At 34.3% G+C, this 14,955-nt stretch overlaps 3 protein-coding genes across 3 annotated transcripts in view; 2 read left to right on the top strand and 1 right to left on the bottom strand.

The window, feature by feature from the left end:
• Positions 1-8,226, bottom strand: part of LOC136411950 (otoferlin-like) — a 34,777-nt gene extending 26,551 nt beyond the window's left edge. Inside the window, exons 1-10 of the mRNA XM_066394749.1 lie at positions 8,074-8,226; positions 6,139-6,200; positions 5,014-5,208; positions 4,410-4,685; positions 4,151-4,350; positions 3,535-3,730; positions 3,090-3,152; positions 2,762-2,846; positions 458-614; positions 103-289 (exon numbers count right to left, since the gene is read on the bottom strand). Of these exons, the coding sequence (XP_066250846.1) occupies positions 103-289; positions 458-614; positions 2,762-2,846; positions 3,090-3,152; positions 3,535-3,730; positions 4,151-4,350; positions 4,410-4,685; positions 5,014-5,208; positions 6,139-6,200; positions 8,074-8,152 (1,500 nt within the window). The 5' untranslated portion in view covers positions 8,153-8,226. The remainder of the gene's footprint in view (positions 1-102; positions 290-457; positions 615-2,761; positions 2,847-3,089; positions 3,153-3,534; positions 3,731-4,150; positions 4,351-4,409; positions 4,686-5,013; positions 5,209-6,138; positions 6,201-8,073) is intronic.
• Ldh (Lactate dehydrogenase) overlaps positions 1-14,955 on the top strand; it is a 158,719-nt gene that overhangs the window by 70,657 nt on the left and 73,107 nt on the right. The window lies entirely within an intron of this gene.
• On the top strand, positions 9,407-14,432 carry LOC136412308 (cilia- and flagella-associated protein 91-like). Its single transcript, XM_066395336.1, has 9 exons — positions 9,407-9,428; positions 9,471-9,502; positions 9,747-10,050; positions 12,008-12,142; positions 12,855-13,024; positions 13,081-13,249; positions 13,584-13,769; positions 14,133-14,288; positions 14,343-14,432. Exons 1-9 carry the CDS (start codon positions 9,407-9,409, stop codon positions 14,354-14,356), a joined length of 1,188 nt encoding a protein of 395 aa, XP_066251433.1. The 3' UTR covers positions 14,357-14,432.

The following is a 14,955-nucleotide window of genomic DNA, read 5'->3' as shown; positions in this document are numbered from 1 at the left end:
TGATTTAATTGCAAACGGGGGCCATTGTAACAAAAAAAACAAGAGACTCAATTTTTAAAAAAGTTCTTAACAGTTAGCGAACTAGACCTATAAAATAGTTACCGTTAAACCGGCAAAGGACACTTGAACATAAGGATCCACTAAATCATTAACTTCTCCCATGAGAGCCTTCCGCACGTTTGCCATTAAGGTGGAATTCATTTTGGGAAGTCCATCAGCTCGATAAATTTTAACTATGTAGCGCGCCATTTGTCTATCAGTTGGCACCCCATCTGGTAGTAGAAGGTTCCTGCAATAAAGACGAACCCAAATATACATTGTTCCAACTGATTAAAAATCTCGGCTCGCCATGGAACGCACATGTTTTTCCTATAGTATAAATGATAGGGAATGACCTCTTTTTAATTTTTCTTAGGGAGTACTTTTGTCTACTCGTTTGAATGAAATAGATACTTACGCCTCGATGTCATCTTCATCTTTGTCGCTTTTAGAAGGCACTTTCATTGTATCCCCTTTCCCAATAACGCAAATATCGCACTTTAAGTAACCTTTCGTGCCTCCAACCATGTCATCAGGATCGGTTATCAAGGCCCATTTATGGTAGAATTGATGATCTGAAACGAAAATGCTCTTCCGATTACTATTTACACCATCGGCCGAAATTTAAGCTAAAGTGGATAATAAAAATTATAGTTCACTTAAAATACAAAATATCCCCCCAGTGGTTCGGATATTAATTAATAATAAAAATAATTATATTTAGAAAAAGAAACTTATAACCATTTTATTTTGTCAGTTCTTCAATGCTTATAATGCTCATTTCTCTTTTTGTATCCTCGTCTCTGTTATCTTTTTAAACGCGCTTAGTGTCCCTTAAATAAAACACATCTATAAAATGATATTCGTATATTAATAATTATTTTTTATCTTCTACATTTTTGAATTATTAATTTCTTAATGGTACAATCTGTACTGGGGATTTTCGGTGAACCACGCCTCCCACTCAGGCGTAGATTCACAATTTATATTGATGAATTTGGCATCTGTGCCAACACAATTTACTTCCCCTAGAGGAAGACTCACGATGGTGCCAGCTGCATCCTGAAAAAAATTCGAGTATTTACTTTAAGTTCCAGAGTGTCTCAAATTTTTGCATCAATCTAAAAAAATTTTCATAATAATTTTTCTAATTATTTTAATGAAGTAGGCGTCTAATTGAAAATTAATTACATACTTTTGAATTCTCGTAAACGGTAATTGAATTACATAGGAAATTGTGGTTTAATTAGAATTAAGTTACAATTCCTGAGTAAGTGCGACAAATCTGGGCTCGCGGAGCAAACGCAGCTGAAAAATCTCCATTGCGCGAATTTTAAAAAATACTCATTTTATTGGAGTCACCCTGTATATAAGAGACTAACTTAAAAAAGCAAACCAATTAATAATTACCTTGCATTGGCAAATTGGGGGAATTTTCACGTTGCAATGAAAAGTTTTTTGCGAATTTGGCTCCACGCAATGCCAGCCCTGTTCATCGTGTAATGGATTCCAATTTGGCCAACATTGGCAGGGATGAGGAGGGCTTGTAGATCCACATGAGGCGAAGAGGGTTATGGAAATTATCACTGTTATTGCTGTGTACATCCTAAATTACATATGAGGAAAAAAATAATCAAAGTTGTTGTTTTTCTATGTGACTCACATATCTGCTGCGTCGCGAAAATCATTAACTGCAGTACCACATGGAATAATGGTCTAATTACCCAATTGAAGCTTCTCAATTGGAGAAGCAGGTAGATATAATAGAAAATAGGGCCAGTGGCAGGGAATATTGGGAGAATTTAAGGTGGGAACTGTCACTTATGGTGGCGTTTTATATAGTTCTTATAATATATAAAAAACATATATAAAAATATATTAATAAATAAAAATACACGTTGAGTCACAAAGTTGTTTTAAGGAATTCCATTTTTTTGTGAAGGTCTACGTCCATGGTTAAAGCGATCATCTATGCAAATTTTTTATTGTACATTGTTCGTTAGAAAATAAATCTTCTTGACCTTCGTTATGTAAATAGATAAACGTTGGACCTGCATAACCTATTTCAAAACAAATAAAATGATCATAATTATTGTGATATAATTATCAGTGTTGTTTTTTCCTAATTTTGAATTTAATTACTCGAATAACATTCAGTTGTTCGTTTGACCTAATCTGCCCGGAACATGCTGATGATGAAAATATTCAGAAAATCTGACTTTTTCGGGAATTCTCCTTTAGCAACGCGATTATAAATAACGACACTTTCGTAGACTTCGTAGATCCATATAATCCGCCACTCTATTTTGGCACCATGTTGCCTCCTAATAGAAGCAACATCGCGCTGTCAAGTTAAAATATTTGTTTATTAATCCTTCGTAAGATCTCTTAGTAATGATCGATAATTCAACTTTCCACTCGTAATAAGAGGTTTAAAACATTCGTAGATATTTTTCCAACGTATTAAAAATCCCGGTTCACCATTGACAGCTGATGTTTTCAAATATCTATTATAAAACTGACAATGACAGTTGTCAAAGTTGACATATGAACAAGGTTAGAAATTCATCTAACGTCAAATTTTAATAGGCAAATAATCTCAATCATTCATTCAAATTTTTTGACCCGGCCGCAGTTGTGGCATTGTATAAAGGGTGTACCATTGTATACAGGGTATGCTATGGGAAAAATCGATAAATTAAGGCTGTAAATACATGTATACCTGGTTGTGCCCAGACGGTCGCGACATCCAATTTAAAGCTCCCTAGCAATTTGTGTCCTCTGAGGAAATTGCGAGATTGCAGTACCTGTGAAACAAACACCTTTTGGATTTCGAATATTTGAGAAAAAAGATTCAGCGCATAAAATCTTTTAAAATCAATCACCAGGAACCAACAAAAAATATAATAATTTAATCAACATATCATTCGCCTATTTATTCTTACTGAAGAGTCGCTGTATGGTTCCCCAAGTCGCTATATCGCTATATAATAGTACAAGCCCTATCTTAGTCGAATATATAGTTACTTCTCATTTACTCCAAAACTTACCGATAAATTGATGATTTTGTCAAAGAGCATTATCGGGGGCATATGGAAGTCAAACACGAAGTACTGTAAAAAATTTTAAAAATTTAAAGTCAGACAACAGAATTGCAGAATGTTGCAAAATACGGGGTGCTACAGATAAAAACTTAATTGAAAAATTGTACAGAATTTTACATAAGTATCAATATAGAATATATATTCATCGTGGAAAGTTCAGTCATCTGCGGCACTTTGATATAGTCAGATCAAAGCAACGCCGATTGATCCCGAAGCACAACTGCGTGGAATTGCTTTGGATATTCTCTCTTTAGAGATGAAAGCTACGTTATTAATTAGGGAAGAGTATGATAAATATTCCTTTTTTTATATGGTCGTGAAAACATCACTTAAATATTCCCTTCTTTGTCGGTTTTGATCAATATAAGATAAAATAAGAGTATTGCCGTACCTCGTTATAATAAGGGCAGTTTGTGCTCTCTTTCACACTAGTAAATTTCTTCTCATCGCCAATCTGAATACAGACGACAGGATCCATATTAATGCCAGCTAGCTGACGAACTTCGATTATGGTTATGCAGACTTGAAAATCTTGCGCTTTGAGGCCTTGTTCGGTTGGTGTTTGTCGGTTTTTCAGTTCCCTGAGCCTGAAACAAATTTTTATTAACGCGATACGCTATTTTTAAAAATAATCATTTAAGAGGAAACGGAAAGTTATCGCATTAACCGCCCACACCAAATGTCGCCCCATCCCAAATTTCTTTAATTTGCGTGCCGTAACTCCAATCGGGTCAATTCAACATAGCCTGATTACTCATGAGAAAGAACTAAAAACAACTACTGAGTGGGCCAATGAAGGAGTAGCCGTTTCTCTTTTCCTCCTTGTCACCGGCGCCTTCCACGAAGCTATTTGTCTATAGTGATCTGATGAGCGCCATTAACTACGAAATCGGGAACAGGCGGACCTGAGATTCTGTGTCCACTGATGCAACGAGAAATATTTTTCAACACGATAGTGTACTTGTTAGTGGAATTTCTTAAATATCTATCTATCTAACGAAACTTACCTTAAAAGACGCCTATCATCTAGAGCTAGATTTTGTTTGTCTGAATCAATTGAAGAGCAACTTTCGGTCCTTGACATTGGTACAAACTCGCAAGATTTATCCGAAATCTTCCTTGAATCATCAATCCGAGGAAGAAGCGCCGTCTCATCATCTGTATCGCTATCTTTCGATGGTCTTGACTTTCCAAACTTTATTAAGCTCTTCAACAACAAATTCAATTTTGATGTCTTTATCGAACTTCTTTATTGGATGCACTCACCCTCATTTTTGTAAAAGTTGTCCTCTTCCTATCACTTATAGTCTTTTCTGAAGGAGAACCAAAACGAGTGCCTCTAATTTTACTCTCACATACATCCGAAGAATACCTGATAGTCTGATTGTCAGAATGTAAGCTTTTTTCTATATTAGCTATATTTCTACCAATATTAATAAGCATCAACTCCTCATCTTCTACCTGATCAATTCCTGAACTCCCGGTAAATGAAGACATAGAGGCATCTGGCAGAGAGTATAAGACGCAAAATTCTATAGTTGCCTAGAAATGGTAGACGAATTCGTAGAGCTGAATAATTCTCAGGGGAAGTAAAAATTGATGAAAAGGTTGTTAAGGTTTTATTTAAACAAACAGTTTCCAAATTGACACACTGGACACCATGATCACCAGATTTAAACTAATTGACTTTTTTCTTAGAGGGACTTCAAAAATATTTAATTGAAAAATTGATTTGTTTTGAAGTTTTTTACACGCACTACTTTCTGTGGTTAATGCATTACGGATTGCCCAGTATAACCGGTTCTTACAGCTTTATCATTTTACGTAACTAAGATTCAACTACTCAGCATAAATCTGTTTTATTATTTACCCCAAGTGCCCTGTTATTGATATCCACCATGTTATCGTAGACATTGATTCTTCCTTCCAGCGCCACTTTTTGTAGACCCATTTTATAAATTCCTAAGAGTTTGTCCGCAATAACTATAAGCTTATTCCTTAGGTAGATCTCAATCGAAATAAACTCGTCATCTTCGACTGGTCTGGCAATTGGCCAGTCAAATCTCTGGAAATAGAGACACGTAGTAGTATAATGGGATTTCAATAACTGTTGCATACAGAGTAGTCCATCCTCAACACAAGAGTCCTTAGTGCCTGAAGTATTGTAAAAACTGATTTGGAACAAAAGTTATGTCATATGGAAGAGCTTTGCCCATTTCTTTTTTTTTCTTCATGGAGAAAATATCGCACCTGTTGGTTCCAACTGAATGGCACGCCAACCCATTACAGCCACGAGGTACTAATCTTTAAAACGATAGATGATCGTTGATTTAGGCGTTTTATCCGTAAAATTGACCTGCTAGATTTCCCGATTTTACCCCTTTGGATTTTTTCTATGAGGTTAAATAAAAGTAAATACAAGTTTACATCACATCAATAAAATATAAAGAGAAATTGCTCCGTGTAATCATGTAACGTGGAATCATCTGCATCCGGCATACAAGTGAGAGATCCTGGAAATGTGCGCGTTTTAAAGTGCTTGGAATAGAATTTAATCATTTTGAGCATCGAATGTAAATATAAAATAATTTCCTATGACAAATTCATGTTCGTGAGCTAAGTAGGTCAATATAAAAATATGGTTTTTGTCCTTTGTTTGAATTTACTATGCGTGCTAGTGAGGTTGAATAAATCTGCATGTTAATGAATTTTGCTATACATGGGTAATATAGATTTTTCATATACTAAATCTATTAAGAAGTTATTAATGGATCAACAAGGAGGTCGTATTCTCAGAAATCCTAAATAATCGTTCAAATAAAATAAAATAAAAATTTGTGTTCTGGAGTTTTTTGACGATTTTGTAACATCAATATCGTAAAAACTAAAGGAGGTACTGGGTAAAAAAAATTTTAAATAATTAGTTTTTGCTCATGAAATTTTCAGAGCTTTACATTTCGTGGGTTTCTGTAGACATCCTGTAAAATGTCCTTACCTGATCTACGATCACACATTCGTCTCCCGTGTCATCAAATATTTTTGATGTGTATGAGACGCCTAAAAGAATTATAAATAATTAATCAAATTGAATTCAATTTTATAATTTTTTGGTAATTTTTATAAGATATATTTATACAGAGTCTTTCAACAAAAACTCGATCCTCCATGATTTTCGTTACCATTTTATTTTGTCAATTTTCCGAAAAATTATTGTTTGTGAAGAGGTCAAATTTTTGTCGAAACATTCTGTTTTGTGTATGAGATTAGAATAAGTCGTCCTACTTAGTCGGGATTAAAACAGAATTAACGCTTAATTTGCGCACTCATATACGTGCGTAAAAGGCACTTTATTGCCTTACTTTGTCATGATTTTTGCAACTGCCGAAAATTCATCAGAAAAATTTTACTTGGCGCAACTTTATTTATTATAGCGTGGGTTCAGATATACAGTTAATCTCTAAAAGTTCTATACAAAAATCCATAAATTTCTGAGACAAAAACATGACAATTTAACCCAATTTACCTTAGTTTAAAAGTAGACGATTTTCAAAATACAAAATGTCAAAGTAAAGATTAAAAAAAGGAAAAAAAATCAATTACTTTGTTTACTTAATACTACTATTTGAGCAAAATAACGCATCGGAGGTTTTTTAGAGATGAGAAATCAGAAATTCTTTACATTCTCAATGCAAATTGTAGAGAACTCTGTCAGCGCTAAGTCTTTAAAGGGGCATAACTTTTTTTATCACCCGATATAAAATTTATTTATGTCTAAATTCATGTTTTCCTACATGTTTTACAAAAAAAAAGGTATCTTGGTACAAGTCCCTACGGGCATTTTTTCCTGTAATATTTGAAGTTTAAAGTGCGCTGTATGCCTTAAAAAATAACTTTAAAGTACACATTTATTCGTATAGCATAATAAAATAAATAATAAACCATTGATATAGTTAAATAAAACCATAAGGATTTTAAAAAATAATAAGAGTTGAAGATTAATTGTAAGTTGTGATTTTTTTCGTTTCAACTGTACGAATAAAAATGTGCTTTAAAGTTATTTTTCAAGGCATGCAGCGAACTCTAAACTTTAAATATCTCAAGAAGGAATGCCTGTAGGGACTTGTACCAAGATACCTTTTTTCATAAAACATATCGGAAAACACAAATTTACTAATAAATAAATTTTATACCGGTTAATAAAAAAAGTTGTGCCCCTTGAACAAGAGTTCGCTTAGCGCTGACAGCGCTCTTTCCAACGTACATCGAAAATGTAAACAGTTTCTGATTTCTCGCCCCTAAAAACCCCCTGATGCGACATTTTGTTCAGACACCAGTATTATAAACGAAGTAATTAAGTTTTTTTGCTTTTTTAATCTTCACTTTGACGTCTTGCATTTCGAAAACCGTTCACTTTTCAATTAAAATAAATTGGGTCAGATCGTTATGTTTTCGCCTCAGAAATCAGTGGTAGAATTTTCTACAGATCTTTCAGAGACATCCTGTAGGGTGACCTAATTAGTCTATCCGGCGTTGCTACAATCTGACTAAATCAAAGTTCCGAGGCGGACTGGACATTCTACGACAAAGGCATATTCGGTGATTTTTTCGTCGTAAAAAACTATACGATGACTATGTGAAAACGATGTGAGTGTGTGGCACGCGCGAAGCTTACTTTCCACACGAGTGGAGCGAGCTGTGCGATTAGTAAATCTCACGAGTCTCGCCGTTTCCGTCCATAATCACATAGTGTATGTACCCTATGTTTTGAAAATTATTGATACCGAGACTGATAGATCCCTATTAAAATTCCCTTTAGGACCAGAATGTTAATGTTAAAATTAGTATTATTTATTTGAATTGTTTGGTTCCCGTGGAAGCTATAACGACATTAAAATTAACAGAGGATTAAAATCGTCGTTTAAAATCTCACCTCTAAATTGAATTTTTGCTACTTTCGGTCCTCTGCAATTGGGAATTTGAAACTGCTTTAGTTTAACGGATATCGACATGATTTCGCGCTGATCCAGATATTCCTGGATCCAGTTCGTCCTGCTGCCGCAGGAAAACTTGTTGATGCGGTATGTTTTCCTGCACTGCTAGCAGGAATACTCAATAATGGCCAAGCGCAGAAGCAGTACTGACAATGTTAACGTATTATACGCCTAATTGCTTATTTAACACCCTTGAGTAGAAGTTAAATGAGGGAAGTTTTCGATGTGTTTTACGTCGAAATTTCGGACCCTACGAAAAATACAGCATCTATTACATTAGAGGAAAGTTGCGCTATTTCGTTAAGTTCGTAAATTTTAGCGTTTACGCCGAGATGAGTAATAAATTACTTCAATTTATAATACGAAACGGAAATATTTATTACGCACCTCGTATTACAAATGCGTGTGAATTAATTTTATTACTTAATTTATGACTTAAATAAATCATTGATTTGAATCATTCACTGCGTCCAACATAAGGAATGCCAATATGTAAACGATAACAGGTACAAATTTTGCGAAATGGGAAGAAAATTGCACATTTAAGGAGGAATTTCCCGATGTAAACTGTCTACAAAAATATTTTTAGTTTTTGAGTTATTTCTAAAATTTCGAAATTTCCGAATTAACATTTTTGGAGACCTCCATTTCTACGTGCTATAAAATGAAGGCCTCAGAACATACCTGTCCAAGGCTCCAGGATCTCAATTTAGATACCCCATTAAAGCGAAAATCGGCACGTGAAAAATTTCGAAATATTTCCCTATTTGACCACCTGCTATTCATTAAAAAACCGAAACGTCGTATTTTAAAAAAATTCTTATCTCGAGCTATGTCTCTGTTTGACCACTCTGCATTTATTCAAAAACCGCATCTTGGAAAATGTTTTTTCTCGAAAAGCTTCAAAGTATTTTTATGTCTGACCATTCTGTATGTATTCAAAAACTGCACCTTAGAAAACGTCTTTTCTCAGTAAATTTCGAAATATTTCTCTGTTTGGCCACCCTGTACATACATTTCTTTCCATGTTATAGATCCGAGAAAATTACTTCAATTTTACTTTATCTCCCCCATATAAGCCGGAAAATTACATTAAAGCAATTAAAACTTTTGGTTCCCTCTCTACTTAAACGGAAAAGTAATTACACCAGGAAAGGTATTGACTTAACAAAGTTGTTAGTGACGTGGAAAGAGTCTTCAAACTGCGAGTTATTACGTTGTGACGAACCAAAGGGGCGTTTTGATCATATTTAATGCTGAAAGTAAGGCCAAATGAGCCTCAAAGAGTGCATTGGTTAATATATTAAAAAACACACTTTAAATACGATATTCGCAGATATTAGAGCCCAAATGTCTTCAATGAATTTTGTGAGTATTAAATAAAATAAGGTTGGATCAGAAACAAACGTACATACCTAAATATTGAGTAAATAATTCACATTTCTCAAATGTGGAATTTTTTAACTGAAAACCATCGTTACCGCTAAGGTGGTTAACGAGAGAACGTTTTCAGAGTAAATAAATTGAAGACAGTCAAATGATGCGCAAAATCGTCATTTATCTTTTCCCTTCTCGTTATTTACCTCTCTCCTCCATTCTATTGCATTTCCAGCAATTATGTCCAATATTCTCAAATATGTTCTCGGACCTGCCAAGCCATCCACAAGTTCAGCTGATTCAACGGCGACAACGTCCAAATATTTCTCATGGACGGAAACTAAAGTCAACCAAAAACGGAGACCCAACAGGGCCAAAGTCTGTTGATGTTGGAGGCGCAGATAGAGCAAAATTCTTCTGTCAAGTGATAAATTTGCCAGCAAATGATTTTATTGTGTTAACGAATAACATGCCCAGATTCACCGTTGAAAGGGCTGATAAAAAATGTGAAGAAGGGGATGCACACAGTGTATTTGAGGGTAAGATTATACTGGCATTATTACTGGATTCAAAAAAAGCGATTCTTAAACAAAAAAAAAGGCATTCATCATATCATTCACCATCACTATACTTCCTTAAGGAATAATTGTTTAATGAATAACTCTTTAATAATAATAACTGTACCTACTTCTACACAAACGCTAAAAATTCCAAATTTCCCCACTTTTACAGGGTCCTCATATTTTTGACGATTATTGGAAAATTTATTTTTGACCTAAAATTTCTTAAAAAAACGTGCCGTTAAGTTATGGCAGATACACATACAGTGAGTCTCATTTAAAATCGTGCAGTCCATCGATACAAGAACTCTAATGGATTAAAGCAATAAAATACGAAATACCTTTAACTTTTTTATTACTAGATTGTAGATAAATCTCTAATTAGATAACTCTATGAATATTTTATCAAGCAAAATTATAGAAATTCAAAAATTGAATATTTTATCAATTTGTTGCCAATAAATAGTCGCACTAAAAATCGTGCACTTCAAAACGTTTATTAAAAATTAGTCATTTTTATCGTTTAATGTTTGCGTTAATATTTCATTGGACAACCCTTATTATTTTCAACAGCTCTTAGTCTATTAGGCATCGATCTAATTAATTTCTCTGTAAAGCTTGCATCAATTTTAGTCCACTCTTCTTCTAAAGCTTTCCTCAAGTCACTTCTATTAGAAATATAATGTTTGCGAACTCGCTGATCCAGTTCATTCCATATATTTTCTATGACATTCAAGTCGGGAGATTGTGAAGGTGTTTTTATGACGTGTGGGCAATTATATAACAACCACTTTTTAATAATATAGGCGCTCTACTTCGGGTCGTTATCTTAATAAAAATGAAATGTTTTTGGTATTCCCAATTTTTCAGCACTTAGTTTCAAATTTAGCTTTAGAATGTTCAAGTACCCGAATTTATCCATATTTCCTTCTATAAAATGGAGGTTGCCAACACCTAAAGCACCTACACAACCCCACACCATTAGCGATCCGCCCCCATATTTGACTGTTGAGCGAAGATTTTTCTTTTTCAGTTCTTCGTTAACTTTTCTCCATACCTTAACTTTACCATTCGATCCAAATACGTTAAATTTGCTTTCGTCAGTAAAGATAACGTGTTTCCAAAACTCATAGTCTTTATGCATATACTTTTTAGCGAATTCTAAGCGTAGTTTCCGATTTTTCTCACTAACATAAGGGTTCTTTCTTGCTATTCGGCCATTATAGCCATTTTTTCGTAAAACTTTACAAACAGTTTGCGCACTTACCATTTTGTTTAAATTAATTTCAATGTCAGTCACAAGTTTAAGAGCGCTAATTTTTGGATTATATTTGACTTGTCTCAATATCCAACGTTCATCTTGCGCTGTTAACTTCTTTTTATGGCTGATTCGGACCTTATTGGATATACGATTAAACTTTTTATACCGTTCTATTATTGACTGAACAGTAGTATTTCTCTTGTTAAGTATGTTGGCAATTTTCTCTGACTTTTGCCTTGATGAAAAATTACAAGCTTTCTTTCTGCGATGGTCGTTTGCTTTTTTCCACTCATTATTTAGATTTTCTTAAAAAATTTAGAACAAAATTCTCAACGATTGGCACTTAATAAACTAATTTAATTGAATTTGTAAGTACAACAAAAATACCTATAACTTAATCACCGAACAGATCAACTGCACGATTTTGATTGAGAGCTAACAAAAGCGAGTGGTAACATTTTTTTTTGTCTAAGGTAACTTGATGTTTACGGATTTAATTGATAGTTTTAAAAACACAATCAAAGGGTTATCAATAGTCATGAAAATAAGCATTGTTTATTTAAAGGATTTTAATAAGAATACATATAATTTAAATGAGTGCATGATTTTAAATGTGATTCACTGTACGTATATCATTTTTCCTCTTATATTGCTTAATGTACCTGAGTATTTTAGATGGAAAAACTAAAAACAAACAAATTCAAACGTTATATAGAGAATCGAGTACTCAGACCATTCCATGGGAACCTCCCTACAAAATCATCGGCGATGGGGAACCAGAAGTCTTAAAACTAGATTTCCTAGATTGGGGTAACGTAAATATTTATTTTATTAGTAATTTTTGTATGTTGTAATCAATGATCAAATTTTTAAGAAGAAATAACAGAAAATTCTCCACTATAATTAATCTCAACCAGTGAGCAAGCCGGATGGTGTCTCTATGGAAATCCAAATAATTTTATACCTGTAAAATAGATTAGTTCAAATTATTTCAAGTTACTTCAGGTTAGACTTAGACTGAAACCTGACAGAAGTCCCGGAATGGAAACGGGATAAAGAGCCGAAAAGGTGTTTGGTGGTTATTCCCTGGGTATTCCCAGGGCCAATCCCACACTCCTGGGTCGCCCAATAGCAATAGCATCAAAGGTCCCCATTAGTGCTAAACGTATTAAAAAAAAGTTAGGCTTAGACTCTTTTTCTTTCTTTTCGATGATTAGCGAAGGAATCCAGGGGACTAGCAGAGTTACGAAGTCTGTCAAATGATGATAGAATTGCAATTTTATGAAATAATTTAAAATCGCGCGTCTTTTTTTTGAAAAATTCAAAGCTCACTTATACAGTCGACAAGAATCAAATTTTGTCAATGTTTTGATTCGATCTAGAGTCTTAAAATCGGAAGTATGAATTCGTTTAGAGATCCACATCTTGAATACCCTCTATATAATGCTTGAAATCGAGACCTTTGACCAATTTGCCATCTCAAAATGCTTTTTGTCCCTAATTCTATAATATTTTTCCCTAGCCGAAGGTTTACCAGCAGGTGCGCATGAAATACATCTAATCGAAAGGGCAAGAATGAAAAGATCATGGGAAAATGTTGTCAAACCGGATATAAACGACGAGAATTCTCTGCAAAGGTTCAGAGGCTACATAGGGGCTTTAGAAAGGGATGAATTGGCATTTAGAGAAAATGTGAAGCTATTTCCATTTAATTGTTATGGATGATAACAACATTCTTTAATTTTTAGGAAATACAGGAAATTCAACAGTTGCGGTTACATCTATTAAAAAAAATGCTGGAAGAAATCCATGAAGTGTCTCATAACAGGATCCAAGCAAAATTAACAAGAATTGCAGTGGCCAAAGAGACCCAGAAATTGTCTAAGCTGGCTAGAATTAGAAAAGATGCTGTAAGAGGTATTTAAATTATGATACACATGGTATATTAACTTTTTTTATTTCTTTGAACCACCCTATGCATTGCGTGCGAATATTTAAATTCCCCATCTTCCCTATGCGCGTGCGGAAAAAATAGCAGGAGCCATTTTCCCGCAAACGTGACATTGACAGTTACTTTCCCACACCGATTATCTGAAATTAACAATGACATCTGTTACCAAACAGAGTAACTGATATCACGACATACTCGCAATTTTTTTCCGAGTCAGTGCGAAAAGCGGTGCTGTCCCATACGTCTTTGCAGAAGCTACGCAAAGCAATCGCAAACATTATCTTCTAATATTATTGGTAGAACTCAGAAAATTGGAACTGAAGGAAAATGCAGTTAACCGAAGATATCAACAACCGGGCATAATTGAAGAGCATATATTTAAAGCTTCCGAGCTTTATGGGCCAGTTATGAAGAATGGAGAACACACGAGATGTTGGCACCAGATTATTGACGAAAAAGTGCATAGACGTAATGCTCAGTTTATCGGTAATTGACTACTTGGTATCTGACCCCCGGGAATTGACGATCACGTGACAAGAATTCGAAGTTACCAAGAAATACCATCAAAAAATTCAGGGTGTCAAACAAAGACGCAAAAAAAAATGAAATGGCAGATGGCAGCACTCATAGATGGCACTAATTGTAATGCTGTTATTCTAGACATGCGTACAATTCTCATTTTATAGTAATTTCGGTTGTCACGCGATCGTCACCTCTCTTGGATCAGAGTTTAAAAAACCTAAAAAATCTAATTTTTTAACTTGTATTTTAAATTTTTTTGTACATGCACTGTATATTGTAACACATTACACCTTAATTGGAATATTTCTGACAAAGTGAATCTTTCAGATGTAGAACAATTTAACACTTTACCTCGCTGGCTTGACCGAGCGACTACCCTGAAAGAAACCGAAGGCAAATTAACGTCTCGTAAGCCTCAATTATGTATTCGGGAATCTAAATGGACAGCGCCTGTTTTGAAGCGTCTGTACGAAGAACTTCAAGGTAAGTTTACCATGAATTATTCAGTATTTTACTGACAAAAGTGGTTTATTAAAGACTTACGAAGTTAAGAATTAGAGCTTAAGAGGCTTTCAAAAAAGTGCACATGACAGAAGTCGAAAAAATTCCCAAAGAACCAAATAAACATTATCAAGTATTTGTTTACGTGGGAAAGGAAGGAAGGGAAGGAAGAGCGCCTTAAATGCTGGAAAACTTCAAATTCAGCTCCAGGGGCAAATAATAAGAATTCAATTTCTTTCATTTTTTTTAAATTTATTTTAAAAATCGTTTTTCTTTCGTTTGTCGAGTTCGGTGCTCGTTATACAGGGTGTGTCATTATAGAATTTAGATATTTGAATACGTGACTACACAAAAAAAATCAGAACGTTGTTCATAAAAATTCTCCCCTTTTGAAGATATTTCATTTTTAGGGGTTTTATTAATACCCGGTACATGCGACTACCTAAAAACCTCAAAATACGGGTAATATATTCTGCCATTCAGAGATGGCAGCATATGCGACCATCCAAAGATGGCAGCACAGTGGAAGTTTCCACGATGTATTATGATGGTGACTAGTTAGTCACAACTTTCAGCAACATTTTTACAATTTTTGTGAAATATACATTGAAAGGTTTAGTCTAATTCATCACATTTGTTTAAATCAATC

Source organism: Euwallacea similis, chromosome 11, assembly GCF_039881205.1.
Source record: "Euwallacea similis isolate ESF13 chromosome 11, ESF131.1, whole genome shotgun sequence".
Taxonomy (NCBI): Eukaryota; Metazoa; Arthropoda; class Insecta; order Coleoptera; family Curculionidae; genus Euwallacea; species Euwallacea similis.
This window is presented reverse-complemented; position numbering and strand designations above follow the sequence as displayed.